General features: G+C 36.6%; 1 protein-coding gene across 3 annotated transcripts in view; it reads right to left on the reverse strand.

The window, feature by feature from the left end:
- Window positions 1-16517, reverse strand: part of MPP7 (MAGUK p55 scaffold protein 7) — a 281426-nt gene that overhangs the window by 177741 nt on the left and 87168 nt on the right. The window contains exons 1-2 of one of the 3 annotated variants that reach the window (XM_067542556.1): window positions 10413-10652; window positions 10091-10209 (exon numbers count right to left, since the gene is read on the reverse strand). In XM_067542556.1, the coding sequence (XP_067398657.1) occupies window positions 10091-10126 (36 nt within the window). In that variant the 5' untranslated portion in view covers window positions 10127-10209; window positions 10413-10652. Of the gene's footprint in view, window positions 1-6149; window positions 6182-10090; window positions 10210-10412; window positions 10653-16517 lie in introns of those variants that run through there. The other 2 variants (XM_067542555.1, XM_067542558.1) reach the window with 2 other exon arrangements.

Consider the following 16517-nt stretch of genomic DNA (forward strand, 5'->3'; position numbering starts at 1 on the left):
TGTATATTGACTCCATACCTGTAAGGGCTTTTAGCTATTTAATTCCAATTGCTGTCAACTAGCCAATTTTACTGATGTTTTTAAAACTAAACTTGGAAATATTTTGGTGAAGTGATGGATGGGGGAAAAAAGAGATTCCCTAATGAATGTCTAGCTAAAAAAAATTAGTAATTAAAAAATAAAATTATTTACAGTTTAGGATGCTAACAAAGATATATGCCATAGGAATTGTATGATGTTGGGGTATATGAATGTGATGCTTCTCCAGTGGTCATGAGGTACTTTGCTATTATCTGCCTTCAGCATGAGGAAGTATTGTCTGTGCCTGCCGCAGTCAACTCCCCAGGCCACAAGTTACATAAGCTCTCCCCTCTAGGCCTTGAGGCTTTGCTATTACCCTACAGCAGTGGTTCTCAATCTATTTACCATGGTGGACCACATATGCAGCTCTCTCTGTGTTATGTGGGCCGCAACCACACTATATATACTACCTGAAAGGCCCTGAAGACGTCCCATGGGCCACAGCTGTGTGCTGATTGGGCCACAAGCAGCCCATGAGTGCAAGTTGAGAACCACTGCCCTACAGGCTAACGATTGGACCACCCCAACTCTCAAGCCCTCTGAGTGTCTCCCTGGAGCATCCAGCCTCTGATCCACTGGATACTTACAGTATTCACAGATTCACTGCTTCTAAAGAAATGCATTACCAGTTTCATCCAAGATCACGGCTCTGCTTAACACACAGCACTTAGGTCTGGTCTACACCAAAAAAGTTAAGTCAAGTTACTCAGAGGTGTGAAAAATCCATACCCCCTGAGCGATGTAGTTAAGTCCATCTAACCCCCAGTGCAGACAATGCTAGGTTGATGAAAAAATTCTTTCATCGACCTAGCTACCACCTGTTGGGGAGGTGAATTATTGGCCAATGGGAGAACTCCTCCCAGCGTAGGTAGAAATCAGGTGCAAGTTTATTTATCAAAGCATGAAGAGTCTAGTAGTAGAAAGTACAAGTATTAGAAACAAATGGTTATATATAAAATAAAATCAGAATACTCTTTACAGAGCCTAGACTTAACAAGACACTCTCTGTATCTAATAAAATATTGCTTATCCAAAATTCCTTGAACAGCTTTACAGGCAGGTTGGCTCTGACCCTCCTTCCATGAGACAAGCATGCTGTCTGTTTGTCTCCTAGGTGAAGGAGTCTGTATTTCCTTGCACCGCAAAATATACCAAAACAAACTTTTGTCTTTATTCATAAGCAGGGCATCCCAGATTTTTGTTTCATCCTGTAGATTTTCTTTCTTGTAGATTTCATAATCTCTTATTTAGCCCCTGGTTTAGTATGCAAATAGGCACACATTGTGAGGCATACATTACACAATACACAAACGGCCAGATAGGGAGATAAGTGTCTGTTACCTCAGAAAGATTCCTTTCAGCATGTCACCTTCTGGTGACCGACCTTAACTCCAACACCTTAAGAATGTAATGTTTACTACAGATTCGTAAATCCTTAAATATTCTCCATACACACATTTCACAATAATTATGACGACCAGTTGGCTACTGGCTCTTGGTAGAGACCTCACACACTGCGCTTTGGTGATTTATTATGTATATATTCGACCCAAGGAATCCCTGTAAAATCCTAGGCAACCCCTGTTCCCTCTGCCAGTTGGCATCAAAAGGTCCCTGTTCACAATGAGATTTTAAATGTCAATTACTATTTTCCTCTGAAAACCTCTGAAAAAAACCTAACATACTGAGTCTTCTATTTAAGATGGATATCTTGTCCTATATTCAAAAATTTCCACCTCCAAAAAATAATGCAATTTCAAAAATTCTAATTTCTTAAGAAAAAAACAAATACAAGCTTTTAAAAATACAAGAATTTAACATTAATATAACAATTAACAGACACCAGCACAAAGAAATACAAACATACAATCCACTGCTTCATGCATGACCATAATGTAAGTGTACATTAATTATAATTATAATGTAAAAATTATTTAGTAGTGACATCATGTATGACCTCTGTTACATCATACCTGCATTGATGCATCCATGTGCAACTAACTTTAGTGTATCTTTCTTCAGTTTGTTACAAATATAAGTTATTTTCCCAATCAGAACTGTGTTTGACAGTTGTTTCAACTATTCTGAATAAATTGAAGGTGACACAGACTAACAAAATGTAAAAAAATCAAGGGAAAGATCTTCAAAGGCACAAGTGACAGGAGTCTAATCCCAGAAAGCTAGTATAGATCTTTATACAACCTGGTGTGAAAATGCAGTGACATTAAGAATGATACATCACAGGAATCATCTGACCTTACTGAACTATTCAGACCTTTTGAGAACTTCAGGACGATATTCTATATACACATTTTTAAAGAAACAAAGTTGTGCACATACGTACACTAAATGCAACAATTCTGCTGTCAATCATCAAAGAAGTGTGATTACTTATTACAATTGTAATACCTGAAAAACTGATTTTATTATTTTTAATTCATGTTTAAAGTAGTAACCTATTTTACTGTTTTTTTTAAATTTTGAGAACCAAGTAAAAAACACAACAAAACAAAAACCCCTCTAATTAAAATACTAGACTTCTAAAGCCAGTGCCCAAGTGGCTGCAGGAGATCAACACATGTACATCATCCAGCTAACAGCCAGAATGTGAAATCTACAAGATAGATCTCACATCTGCTGGCTACCTGTTGCCTTTCCCTCATGTTTCCATGGCAATGATGCCAGATTGGACAGGGTAAAGATTCCGTAATATCTTCTATAAAACTTCAATTACTTTATTTTGACTGATCTGATCACTGTTTCCATGGAAATTTAAGCATAAAGTCAGCCAATAGCCTCCAGGTCCTCCTTAGTTTGCAGCCAGCATATGAAATCTGCAAGCGAGTTTTGCCAGTCTCCAAAAATCACTTACACTGGATATAAAAGTTTGCAGCACTTTAAATTTGAAGAAACTTATGTACAAAATACAGAAAAACATATATACCTTTGCTGGGTGTAATACTTTTGAGGAAGGCAAAATTAGCGAATATATTCTGATCTGAAAGTTTATTCCTAATACTCCACACAGTCTGCACTTTTGTCAGCCATTAAGAGTCCTCCTTTCTAGAGGTCCATTTAATAAGTAGTTTTTACCTTAATGTAAGCAGGAAGAGTGGTATAAAAGTCAACTTTACATTTCAGTGTTGGAGCCAGACCATTTCATATCAATATTTTACACCAAGGAAATAGTCAAATTCCACTGCACCACTCTCTGTTTTTAAAAACTATACAAAAGGAGAATTTCTGGAATTAACTTAACCTCATCCTTCCAAAAGAAAAGGTAGTGCCCACAATCCTAAAGAAATCAGGAGTTATATCAACAAATGACAAAAATCTTAATTTCCTCCACTGGTAAAATAACTATCCTGATCTACTAGAATACATTCCTTTATATGGTCTAGGTTAGAGTACTACCATCACTCTATAGAATTTCAATTCTCTGAAGGGCTGAAAACACCAATGAGATTTATAAACCAGGCTGTGTGGCGCTTCTTTTGACAACAGTCTGACTTGCCAAAATAGTTCTCTGAACAGTAAGGGTAAGAGAGACACCTTGAGAAAGGTAAACATTTCCTAGACTTAGAGAGATTTGGATTTAAGGGATACACTTCAATTACCCATCTAATTTTTGTCTATGAACTTTCATGAATCAATATTAAGAAGTTTAACTGCAGTAAAATTCTCTCCCCTATCCTGTAAAACTGACCACATATGTACATTGTTTGGATAGTCTGAATTACAGAAGTAACAGCTTTACTCTGGAATTTCAGAATTTATGTTTTCAGTAAGTTTTGCATGCCTTCTGTGCTTGAAAAATGTAAACTATAACGTAAGAAGCAAGTTTGCCTGCTTCCTCTACAGAGCATGCTGAACAATTATCTTTCATTGGCCATAGATTGTTACCAGCTGCTGCCATCTAACTCACTCACACTCCCTCTACATAGGGCCAGGTGGTAGATGCTTACACTCATATGGTCTGGATTTCTTCCCTCCCCTTCTCCCCCAAGGCCAAAGCAAATAGCACTTTAGACAATTAACAACCTCTACCAAAGGGTTTGCTGTGAAGGTACAGAAACATGGCCTACTTCCCTCACATGGGAGGCATAATTTGCTTAAGATTCTTTATAGCCAACTGGTATCTCAAGAAACTATGACTACACCTCACATTAAAAAATATAATCTTGTTCTTCATTATGCCCCCCTTTTCCTTTTATTTAAGGGCTCAGCTTCTGAGCAAATGGTAAATTTGTATGAAAATTGCTTACGAGGCTCAGATGCTAAAATGATGCCTCAGTACAATGTAAATAACTAAACAGAATAATAGAATATTTGTAAACCTACAAATCCAGATATTTTTTCACCATAAAGTATGAGGCTAATGATGTACAAACTGAGTCCAGAAACATAGTGTAAGTGAGGAACACAAAAGCAGAATAAACAGAATATAGATTTAATTATATCTGTAAAGCTTTCTAAGGTAATTCATTAATAAATTCATAGATTTTAAAGGCAGAAGGGACCATTATGATCATCTAGTCTGACTTCCAGCATAACAAAGGCCATAGAACCTGACCCAATAATTCCTGCCTTAAACTTGTAACTACTGTTTGAGTTGCAGCATGGGCAGCACTCTCAGGCACATTGATTCTAAAGACTAGTATTTAGTTCTTACAGTTTCTGGGAGGAGGTGTATATTATAAATCTAAAAGAAAATACCTCTTCTCCCGTAAACTTGGTCATGCCAGTCCAGATCATAGGTTTAATGTGGAGACTAGCAATAAGAGATAAATTGAACTGCAATTTCAATACATACAGTATTGATTTTATACACTACAATATAATACCTTGGCCAATTAAAATGATCTACTGCTGCTGCACATTGACATTGTTACTGCAGAAATGCCTACCATGATCCACGGAGTGTTCACTAATTATTTGATTTTGTAAGAGCCTTACCACAATAGCCTCTTCTAGATTGTTCTTATTTTTCCTAAATATTTCCTTTATTTTTCTCTATAAAATTAAAAAAGTAGCAACAGCCTCAAGCCTTCTCAGCTTCTATTTCATGGAATTTGCAATATGCAGCTTGAAAATCTCTGGAAATCTCACACTGACAATTCTTTCAATAACCCAGTTTCTGGTGCTCCAATACCACTGCAATTCTAATGTTTCAGGTTTCATACTAACCACCTGACTGAGCACATATGCCCAAGAAATGGCATTATGTACTTCGGTTACTCTAAAATTCAAAGATGAATTTACCACTACCATGTTTTCCTAGTTCATTCTGTTACAGTATTTATCTATGTATATCAGAAAAATGTAAGCCTCTAAATTGAACCATTTTTCTTTCAAAGGAGGAGACACAAATGTTAAGGGTATTTAAGGGTAATGCATGGATTGCTAGAAGCCCAATAATTATTTTTTTCAATCCTACTTTGCTTTCTATCGTAACTAGAGATGCTTAAGACTATGTAGGGGGTAAAATGGCTCACTCACAGTCAGGGTTCCAAACTGAAAAGAACAGTAGAATTTGCATTAAAGGCCAAATGAAAATATTCTGAAAGTGATGCCCTTTAATTCTTTAAAGAAATCTATTGGAGTAACTAATACAGAACGGACTGATCCCTTTTCTCCCCCCCAAACAGCTCTCTAACCAGGCTGTGAGCCTGTATGTATTATGTATGTATTATTTTGGACTGTGATCATCTAAGTACTCTAATAATCCTAGAGGTCATCTCTTCGCTATGCTTTGCTACAAGTCTGTACACAAACACTGGGACCTATGCTTCCTCCATCATGCAGAAATCATAAGATGAAGGCCTCTATTAGGACTTAAGTGAGTCATGTAATGAAATGAGGAAACAATCAGTTGAGTGAAACAGACAAAGACAAACTTCAAACATTCACTTTTCAGAGAGTCCGTTTTGACTTCCAAAACTATCAACAGTAGTTGTGGGCTTTCTCTGCTCTGTACTTTGCAAACTAAAATCAAATTGACTGATTCCTGGTCTGTGCGAAAGAGGGAGGAATGAATGATTGCATCAGTTTTTGCTGGTTTTACTTACTATAACAGGAATGTACTGTAGGGAACAATCCAGTATTTGCATGGGGATGGATTGGATGATCTAATACAACTTTTCCATCTCTTACTTTTTAGAGCTGCATACACTGGTCCAAGTTCACAGAAAGGATATTTCTATCCAATAGTACTGAATGAAAAGAGATCCAAAAAAGTGGTATTTTAAAGAAAGCCAGTGTAGCAAATCATACACAATAGCATACATTCTCACAGAAAATGATGTAATTATATATGAATACATGAAACACCTGTAGACAAATTTAAAATTTTATATTTTAAAATTAAAAATTTTCTATTTATTGCAGCTTTTTAAGCCATCTGACCTTTAGAAAACAAGCCTTCTGACCAGTTTGCATCCCTGAAGAATAGCTTCTACAAATTGCAGCTTGTATGTTTACCACTAATAACCAATACTGGTAAAAGCAAACTTTTCCCTTTAAAAATTAGCTTTTATCGCTAAATGAGGAACTCTGTCCACCACAAGTACAGAATTACTAGGATCTGATTACTACTAATTCAATATGCTTTCTCCTCTAACTTCCTTCTTCTCTTTGTGCAGATTTAAAAGAAAAGTCACATCAGTACCGAAACACTATTTGGCTCTAAGGTCCAATGCATCCCTCTGCTTTAGTATATCAGCATCCTCCCACTGCCTACTTGATTGCATGCATTTGTCCTCACAAAGTACTATTGTTTTCAAATTGCATTCCAGACCCTAGAACAAAGTACTAACACTTCTGAAACTCTGAAGCAGGAGAAACAGCAGGGCTGGATAGGACAGTAACTCCTATGCCTAACTGTATTAACTGTTCTTGTCTATAAAATCTAAGGGCAGGTCTACATTACCACTTAAGTCAATCTAACTTACATCGCTCAAGAGTGTGAAAAAAACAGCCCCCGAGTGATGCAAATTACAGTGACGTGAGCACTGTCCACACCGGTGCTATGTTGACAGGTGACGCTCTCCCACCGACATAGCTTCCGCCTTTCATTGAGGTGGGGTAATTATGCCAATGAGAGAGAGTGCAGCTGCACCAATGTAGCGCTTTTAGTGTAGACCTCCACTAAGTGTTACCTTCCCTGAAACTGGATATAAAACTGGAAATCTTTTGAAAAGATATGTTACAGCTCAAACAGAAGTTACGGGCTTGATACACAAGATAATGAATGAGATTCTATGGCCTGTGTTATGCAAGGACTAGAGGATCACAATGGCTTTTCTTTTGGCCATAAAAAAAGTTTATGAAACATAACTTTCTGAATTGAATTAATATACAAAAGGAAGTGTGGGGCTAGAGGAATCGATAAACCAGGTTTCAGGAATGAAATCTTCCTTGAGTTTACCTTGGAGAGGCTGAGCATACAGTAAAATCTCTATACTTGAATGTGACTACTCACATGTATGAAGTTACACATATGTCTAATTTCTGGAAGGATCAAAGTCTAAGAGTACGTCTACACTGGAATAAAAGACTCATGGCACAGCAGCAGTTGGCCCAGGTCAGCAGACTTCGGTTCAAAAGGCTAAAAATTACTGTGTAGACGTCTGTGGTCGAGCTGGAGCCCAAGCTTTGAGACCTTCCCCCTAACAGGGTCCCAGAGCTCAGGCTCCCATCCGAGCACAAACATCTATGAAGCAATTTTACAGCCTCACAACTCTCACCCTGTGGGCCCCAGTCAGCTGACCCAGGGCAACTGTGGGTATTTCATTGCTGTGCAGATGTGTCCTAAGAGAGGACTCCTCAGTACCAGTTTCATCTCTGGATTAGTTTAGTTATTAGCACATAATTGCAGAACCAGGTTGAGAACAACCACCAGTGTACAATTCAGACCTTTTTAGTGATCCTACTGGCAGCCTGACCAGTTAAAGTCAACCAGTACGGTGCTTGACATGTAATGAAATCCACAGTTCCTAGAAAAGTCTGTGGGGCACTGGGAGTGATGCCCATAGGGCAAGTGAGAATGACAACTGAATACCATTCCTTCTAGTTCGTTGCTGTTGTTGATCTGTTACCAGAGAATATTAAGATATGTAAATACTTTTTATTATTAATAAATTATTAATATTAATTATTTAATATTATTTTATGTAAATATTTTGTAAGATATTTTTGGTTAAATAACGACAAAGAGTTCTGTCCATTTTTGAGTAAAAAGTAATTCTTTTAAAGACTTGATTTACTAATTACTACCATCATTACAGACCATCTGCCTGTCTCCCCAAAACAAATTATCCTCGGTACTTACAAAATTACAATTTGAAAAGAAACTTTTCCCTGTAAACCAATGCAAAAAAGATCCTTTTTTCTTTGGCTTGTACTGTAACACTCAGAAATTAATCAACAAATTAATTTGAAAACACTGCAGTCTCCTTTTCATATTTAGAATTACCAGTTGTTGTGATATTTGATTTTGCACCTAGTGACCTGTGATTATGTAGGAAATCTTGGCTTTAAAAAAAAAAAAAAAAAAAAAAAAAAAAAAAAAAGTTTCCAGACCACATGATTGTAGAAAGAAGCTCGACAGTGTGACTCAAGCAATCCTGTGCTATGGCCTCAAAAAAGAAAACAACCTTCAAATTTGTTTTTAACACAATTATTTTTAAGTCAGATTCTCAGTTGTTGGGACATGACTTATGATTTTTGAATGCTGATATTTTAATCATTTTAATCCTTTGTATAATGGGACAATGGAAATTACCTTCTCTTCTTATGTTCAATTACCAAATAGTAGCCATTTTTCATAGTAACAATTTGTCAGATTTAAATTTGTACTACTTTTGGAGGTCATCCTACTTTTATCAAGTTTCATTACCTACCTCCACCCCTTCAAGTTACTGTGGCTAAACTAACAGCTGCACCTCTTCCATGAACTCAGGATGGCAAATTTGTGTCTGTGGTAAGTGTTTCCACATCAGTAAACCAAATACAAAACATCTTAGGTCACACCTTTGAGGACTGCTATAAATTAAGTATTAGTTCATTGTTACTGTGAAGGATTTACGAACAATGCTACCCATAAAGATTTCCTCAATTTTGCTTAAAATACTATCAGTGGGACAATACATTGACTGGTACTACAGACTGACAACTGCTACACATTTTGTTGAATTATGAGCAAGTTTGGATATACTTGTTGTATGGATTACTACACCTCCCACTACCTCAGCTGAGACTTCAGAATTTTCTTACAAGTTATCCCTATATTAGAGGTTCAAGACATATCAGTGTAGACATGGTACATTTCTAACCAGCTCATTGGTCCCATTTTACTGCTTTGAGCAGTCTGAGCATTATTGAGATTGCTTTCCATACTCCCACGGCATGCTTTGATTTCTGGTTGTTGATCATATCATAGCAGGGCACTTTACTTAAGTATTCTTCCAAACTAACTTTATAATCATGCTTTAGTTCAATATATTTATATGCAAAACACAATTTTCAATGGAGGCAAGCCAATAAACGAAACAGCTTACTAGAATTTCAGTTGACTTTGTTAAAGGAAATTATTTTAAATTAATGTGGCTACTGAACTGTTGCCATACTCGACCTCAGAAAACATATTCCTTCTAATTTTTGCTGTGAACATTTATTTATTTAAGCTAAACTCCAGGTCTTGAATGTTGACCATAAAGACATCTCAGATTTCCTGCTACTATTTAGTATTCTCTCTTTCTAAACAAGGGCAAACAACATATGTTTGCTGCATTAGTGTATACTGCCAGAACATCACTATTAAATGAAATCATCTATGTATTTTTGGTAGAGTCTTATTTAACAACTTCCACCCCTGACAGAAGCAGAGTTAGTTGAAACAAGGCTGTTTTGTTTTCGCTGAGCAACAGTTTGATCACTGGTTACTAGATGGCACTCAAAACATTTTTCCATATGCTCTTCTCAAAGAGAATCTGACTTAAATGTGGTTTACCTTTACCAGTGAATGAAGGCTTTTTTCACCAAACATATCCCAGAGGAAGGTCAGGTCTTCCTGGCTGTCCACATGTGGCTGCAGCTGGGCTGGCAATGCAGCCAGCAGCTCATACAGACCTATAAAATGAAAATAAAACAAAGTGTAATTTAAGGGTGATCTCATTAATTTCACTTAACAGTTCTGTGTAATTGGCTGCCTGGAGCATGTCATTTGAACTGGATAGGGAGTCTGGAGTATCCAGCAAAACCTTAACTTAAAGAATCAAAGGGAACATTTTTTTAAATTACTAGGAAGCAGATATTAACAGTGTACTTTTTACCTTGTCATGGTGTCAAGCTTTTATATCCATATATATTTACAAAAGACTATGCAGAAAATTCATAAAGATTTTGAAGAAGGACAAAAACTGAAAAAAACCCCATACATTCCTGGGCTTAATCGTTATTCCATTTCCCTTGATGTTAGCCAAAGAGTGAAATGAGTCATGAATAGGAAAAACTTCCTTAAAAGAACAGAAACTGGATAGGGTGGTCCATTAAAAAGGGTTCATGGTTTCTCTAAATATTTCTTGCTAATATATTGCTTAATATATTTTTTTATCTTGCTTCCAGCAGACATCTACATGAAGACAAAAGAAATTGCATGGTTAGTTATGCAATAGCCAGGTCTTTAGTACACCAACACATACATGGCTAAGCTACATTTTAAGATTTTAGGTATGCAGGATTTATCCAAGATTCTCTAGAAGTGGTAAAGTAACTGCTGCTCCCAGTGGCACACCTCTCTAACAGTCTCCCAGGAGCAGACAGTAGCACAGTGTTCCACAGTAGCATACATAATAAACTATCCATCATGCACACAGACCATCAAACTGCTGTCCAAGAAATGTAGCAACAGTGCTTGCAGCAGCGCTCTTTAGGGAGGTAACCTGGCATGAGCTGATATCAATTCATAGCACATGTTTAATTTTCCAGTGGGATTACTTGGGGTAAAAAGGACAAAATGCCTTTTTCTCCTGTCTGCTGTCTACAAAAACACCAATAACCTCCTGGGATGCACTATACATGATCCTGGTATTATTTTTAGTCTGAGTAAGTGCTGCTGTTCCTCACAAAGACAGCTTTACAAGATATTTAACTAGTAGAGTACAATATGGTAAACTATAGGTTGCCTATCATTATTATACCTATTATCTCCCAAAAACATAAGATTTAAATATTTTATTAATCTGCATTATTTCACAACCTTTGAAGGCATCATTTGTCCCTTCTAAAATTAAATATAGCACCTTTGGGATCTGATTATTTAACATTCTCTCTCTTTTTGTTGGCTTTGAGTACAGTATTCTGGAAAAAATGTTCCTTTCAGTTACATTCTTTTCTGTGGTCCAAATGTTTTTGGTGGTTGACATTCATTTCTCTCAAAATCTTGCTTTTATTTAAATCTGTTCTTGTTTATATTTCAGAAATACTATAAAAAGAGGATATAACTAAAACCACTACAGTTTTGCACGGATATTAAAAAAACAGAGCCTTAGCCAAGTGCAGCCTAGTATCAGTGGTTGTACTAACACCCAAAGATCAGAAGTTCAAAATAGGATGTTTGGCTTTTAGTCTCTGGATTAATAGAAGCTAGGCAGCTAGTGTAAATAGATTATGTACAGCACTGTGTGGTTTAAGCATAGATTTGACTGTTATTTAAGCATATTCATGCAAGTTTGATAGGGCGTCACTGTGGTTATCAGTTGCAAAAAGTTAGATTCATTATTCTGATTGGGGAAACAAGTGCTTGATAAAAGGAAAAAATTAAAATTGGAAAAAGTGAAAACAATTTAATTAGGCACTGACTGAATTCTTATTGAAGACTAAGATTGCCTGCATATCCGGATTTATACAGAGAGTTTTGTTTTTGTACACTTAATTCTCCAGCTAATTGTGTTATCACAGTAGCACGTGTATTCTTCAGAATAAACTAAGATGGTTGCTTGAAAATAAGAGTGGAAAATAGAAGACTTAGCCTTACACTGTTGCACAACCACCATTTAGGAACACAACATATCTACCATTCAGAGGAAATATTAATTTAAGACATTTCCTCTAAGGAAAGATGCTGGATGGAGTAACAATTTTCTCTTGATTAATAGACCTGTTCCTATTTTTCCATAAAACATGATAAAAATACACTCGTTTTGTACTTGTATCAGGTCACTGTTCGTTGACTCTCAGACAATTAAATCCTCAAAAGAAAATGAAATGCAATTATTCACAAAAATCTAAGTTTAAATCTTAAAGTGTAACACAACAGTACAGATTCCACAGGGCAGGCATTGTATACCTTCTTTAGAATATGATATATTATCAGTGCTACGCTGTAAACCAAGTTTGATGTTATCTGTTAATTTCTCTCACCAACACAAAGAAGAAATTAAAAGTTAATGCTAATACCACTAATTTGATATTCTGTCATTCTTACTCTGCTGTGCCTAATTATTTGACTTAGAAGAGGAAAAGGTATTTTGGTTTTGTTTTTATAAAGGAATTTCCTCTCTGGATGTTATATTACAAATTCAGGTCCTATCTACATTGGAGGGCAGCATAGTGGCTAAAGAACTAGTGAACTGATGACATCACCGGAACCAAGGGGCTGAAAGGTAGAGAAATTCTTAGACTGTTTTATACATATTTAATTCCAATGACTAAGCAACACTTTGGAGAAAAGATGGCTTAATTAAGCCTTCTCTCTCCCTGAGCCCCCTTCAATTAAAAGCATGCTGAACCACCCAACAGATCCTCCAGGAAGACCAGAGCGGCATTTTTTATACTTTTATGTAAAAAACTAGTGGGTATAAAGTTATATTGAGTGTTTGCATACCAAGTGTTTGCATTGTAAACCTGTTTGTTTGTGTAACTCACCAAACAAAAAAAAGAAGCATTGATTAGGGCAAAGTGCTCATCCTGGAAACAAGATTGCCCATTGAAGGCAAATGAGGCATTGTGTAGCATCACAGGTTCAAAGAGAACTTGTTGATTGCATTCCTTACTCCCTCCAGGAAGGGGAGGCCTGAGCATGAACTCAACCTATCATCTTGGATTCTGGGGTGAAGGGGATAAAAATCCCTGACAAACAAAAAACTGGGTCTCTTTATGCTGTCTGAACTCTGAGGGGCAAAGATTCCTAAACATAAGCAATAGATTCCCATGCTGTTTGGCATGGGGCAGCCCTAAATGACATATAAAGCTGCTTATTATAGAAGCTTCAAATATCTTTTTAAATCTAAAACTAACTTATTTGTGTTTGTACGTTTCCTGTTGTAACCCTACAAATAACTCTTATTTCTTTTCTTACTTAATGAATATTTAGTCAGTTTATTACAGGATTGGCTACAGGTGTTGTCTTTGATTCAGATCAGGATACATTTGATTTAGGGTAAGCAATTGGTCCTTTGGGACTGGGAGTAACCTGAATATTATTGTGATTTTTGGTATCAATCGACCATCTCTCTCATAGTCCAACTTGCCAGGGTGGCACGTTAGACTGGAATGCCCCTGGGGACTGTCTGTTATTACATGGTAAGACTGTTATAGTGCTTTAAGAGTTCATACTTGTTACTGGGTTGGTGAAATCTAATTATAGAAAATACAACCAGTTTGGAGTTTCTGTCTTGCTTTTTGATAGTCTGCCCTGAAGCTGGCACTCATGGTCATGAGCCACTCCAGACAGCATGACAGGAGAAGCTACCAAGTGGGGTAAGGGGAGCAGGGAGGAGGCACACAGGAAGCTACAAAGGAGCAGAATGGACAAACAATTTTTAAAATTCCCTTTCAGGTCACATTTAAGAGATCAGTGTATATTTTGTGCTATGACTATCTAAGTGAAGATTCTGATGAAGTAGTTCTAGTTTAACTCAGAATTTCTGTGTAACTAATAACATGTTACATCATTCTTTAAACAGAATTTTTTGGTATGTAAATGTACTATTTTTATTGCAATGGAGGTTTAACATTAAGATATGACATGAAAGTATACAACAGCTGACAAATTGTATAGCTGGTAAGGGACTCTACTAAAAAAGACCAAAAGTTAATGTAAATGCATTGTTCAGACTTGGCAAAATAGAAAGGGGCTGTTTTTAAAAGAGTTTCTTGTTGTTACAGTAGGGCCAGGATTTACATATCTGGCCTTTTCAACACATGATGTTATACACAGAAATTTATCTTTTCATCAACCATTACAGCTGTAGCTAGAATTTCTGAACTAATAAACTATTATGTCTTGTTGTATCATTGTATTTGGTTGCCACACATATGTAACACCGACAGACCCCAATCGTCAGCGGGCAGGATCAACTTGGGACCTCTGAAGCTTAGCGTTTGAGCCTCTGCTGCACGAACTAAAAGCCACATGGCTTAGCTAAGGCTGTCGCAGACTTATCAATCTCTAGCTAGGCTAGGCGCCACTAAAAGGGCACCACACCAAGCAGACATAGATTACACATATTCAGTATCTTCAAGTTAAAATCCTTAGTAGACCATTATTGCAAAAAAGTTACAACATATACAGAACAATTAGTTTCTAACATTCAAGGATGCTGTCACTTCTGACAACTCCAAAACAGTTTCTGACACACACGTTTTTGTCCCACTGATACTGGATTGTGAAGGTTGAGGGTGGAGATGATCAAGTGACTTGTTTTGAAACCCTTTCCTTCTCTCAACTTTTGGTGGAATTCTAGAGGATTGTCTAATAATCTCAAAAGATGGGTCATTCAGGAAGAGATAAGCATGTATACTACTTGCTATAGCACAAATGGTGTAAAATTTGTATTTTATTTACAGACAAAATACCAGATCTAGGTGCAAAACAGGCAGAAAACACAGACTAAACAAAAGACAATCATACCACTTGATAGTTTACATTAGGGCAGCCCCAAGCTTTTATATAAAAAGATTTCAATATTAGAAATTAAGCGATCAGCTATGGTGCTGTTTGAACAGGATTCCAGTTTTAGTAATTGGTTCTCAACTCTACTTCCATTCCAACAAAACAAAAAAAGGTTTTTTTATACTGTATCTCCAAAGCTGAACTTTCAAAGTCCAGGTCACCTAATTCAGCCGTTCCTGCTCTTCAAACTCGCTTGTGGGCTAGCAAGAGATGCCAAATTAATAGTCTTATAGATTGGTTTTATTCTGAATAGGTTCTCATACTATGCCCAACACCAGGGTATCTGAACAATTTCCAGAAGTGCATTAAACAATACAGTTAGCATGTGCCATTTGTGGTTCTTTTTCCTTTTCTCTCCCAAGGGAGAAATTATGGGTATATATAGAATAATTGTTTTTATTATTATGTACATTGTGCTGTTTTTTGTTGTTGTTGTTGTTGTTGTACAGTGACTGTAAGATGAAAGGTGAGTGTCTTGCACTTGATATTAGCGAATGTGCTTAGTTTACTCTACTTATCAAGAGAGTTCATAGTGCATAGTGCAGCAACAGTCAGCAGCTGCACAAACTTCCCCACATTGCCAAGACAATGCCTCTCTACCAAGTTCTAGAGAGACCTCCTCTGGGATAAGAATGGTTAAGTTTACCTTGCCTATTCAAATCTTCAGCTAACACTGCCAAAAACAGCACCTATCATTGTCAAATGTGGTGGTAATTTTTTGGTATGGATAGAGACCCCCAAATCATTTCACATGGTCACCAAACTGCCATTAGATGGTAATGGCTTCAGGTCACTACAAACCTATGGGCCCAATGTGAACAGGTGTCCCAGATGCGTAACGCTTTATAGGCTTGATCCAAAGTCTGTTGAAGTTAATGAAAAGACTGCCATTAACTCTATAGGTCCTATATATATTGTCAATCCTCTGAGCCATCTACAAGTTTACATTTCTTAAAGTTATCCCTTCAACAGTAATTTTAGCCATAAAATGGTACTGTACTCCACATATGAGATCAAGTTTCTAGAAGCAAAATAATTTACAGATAAGATCAAATGTACACTCTTGCCTTTCACCTCCTCTTCTTCCTTGAGGACAACTTTCCACCACAAAGCAATGGCTTTTGGAGCCATAACACTCCACAGGACACTTCCTGTATACAAAAGGAGGAACTAAACCACATTGATGAAACTGACTAAGTATTTTTATACTCATTGACCATATTGACTAACCATTTTTATACTAAACACAGTTCTGTCCAGTCTCACAATTTTATGGACAGTCTCAATAAATTTGATATTTCTCTTAAAGCCCCAACTGCTAGACATATGGGAAGATGAGAATCTCAGCTTGTTTTTTGAATGAAAGTTTCTAACCTCATAGTTGTGGAGAAAGCTTGAAAATCTAGCCTGAGCATATCCTAAAGGTTCAAAAGCCAGATAGTTAAATATTTTTTAAAACCTCCTTTAAAAAAAAAAAAAAGAT

This window comes from Emydura macquarii, unplaced genomic scaffold (assembly GCF_026122565.2).
Source record: "Emydura macquarii macquarii isolate MOO-44397 ecotype Brisbane River unplaced genomic scaffold, CSIRO-AGI_Emac_v2 contig_719, whole genome shotgun sequence".
Lineage (NCBI taxonomy): Eukaryota > Metazoa > Chordata > Testudines > Chelidae > Emydura > Emydura macquarii.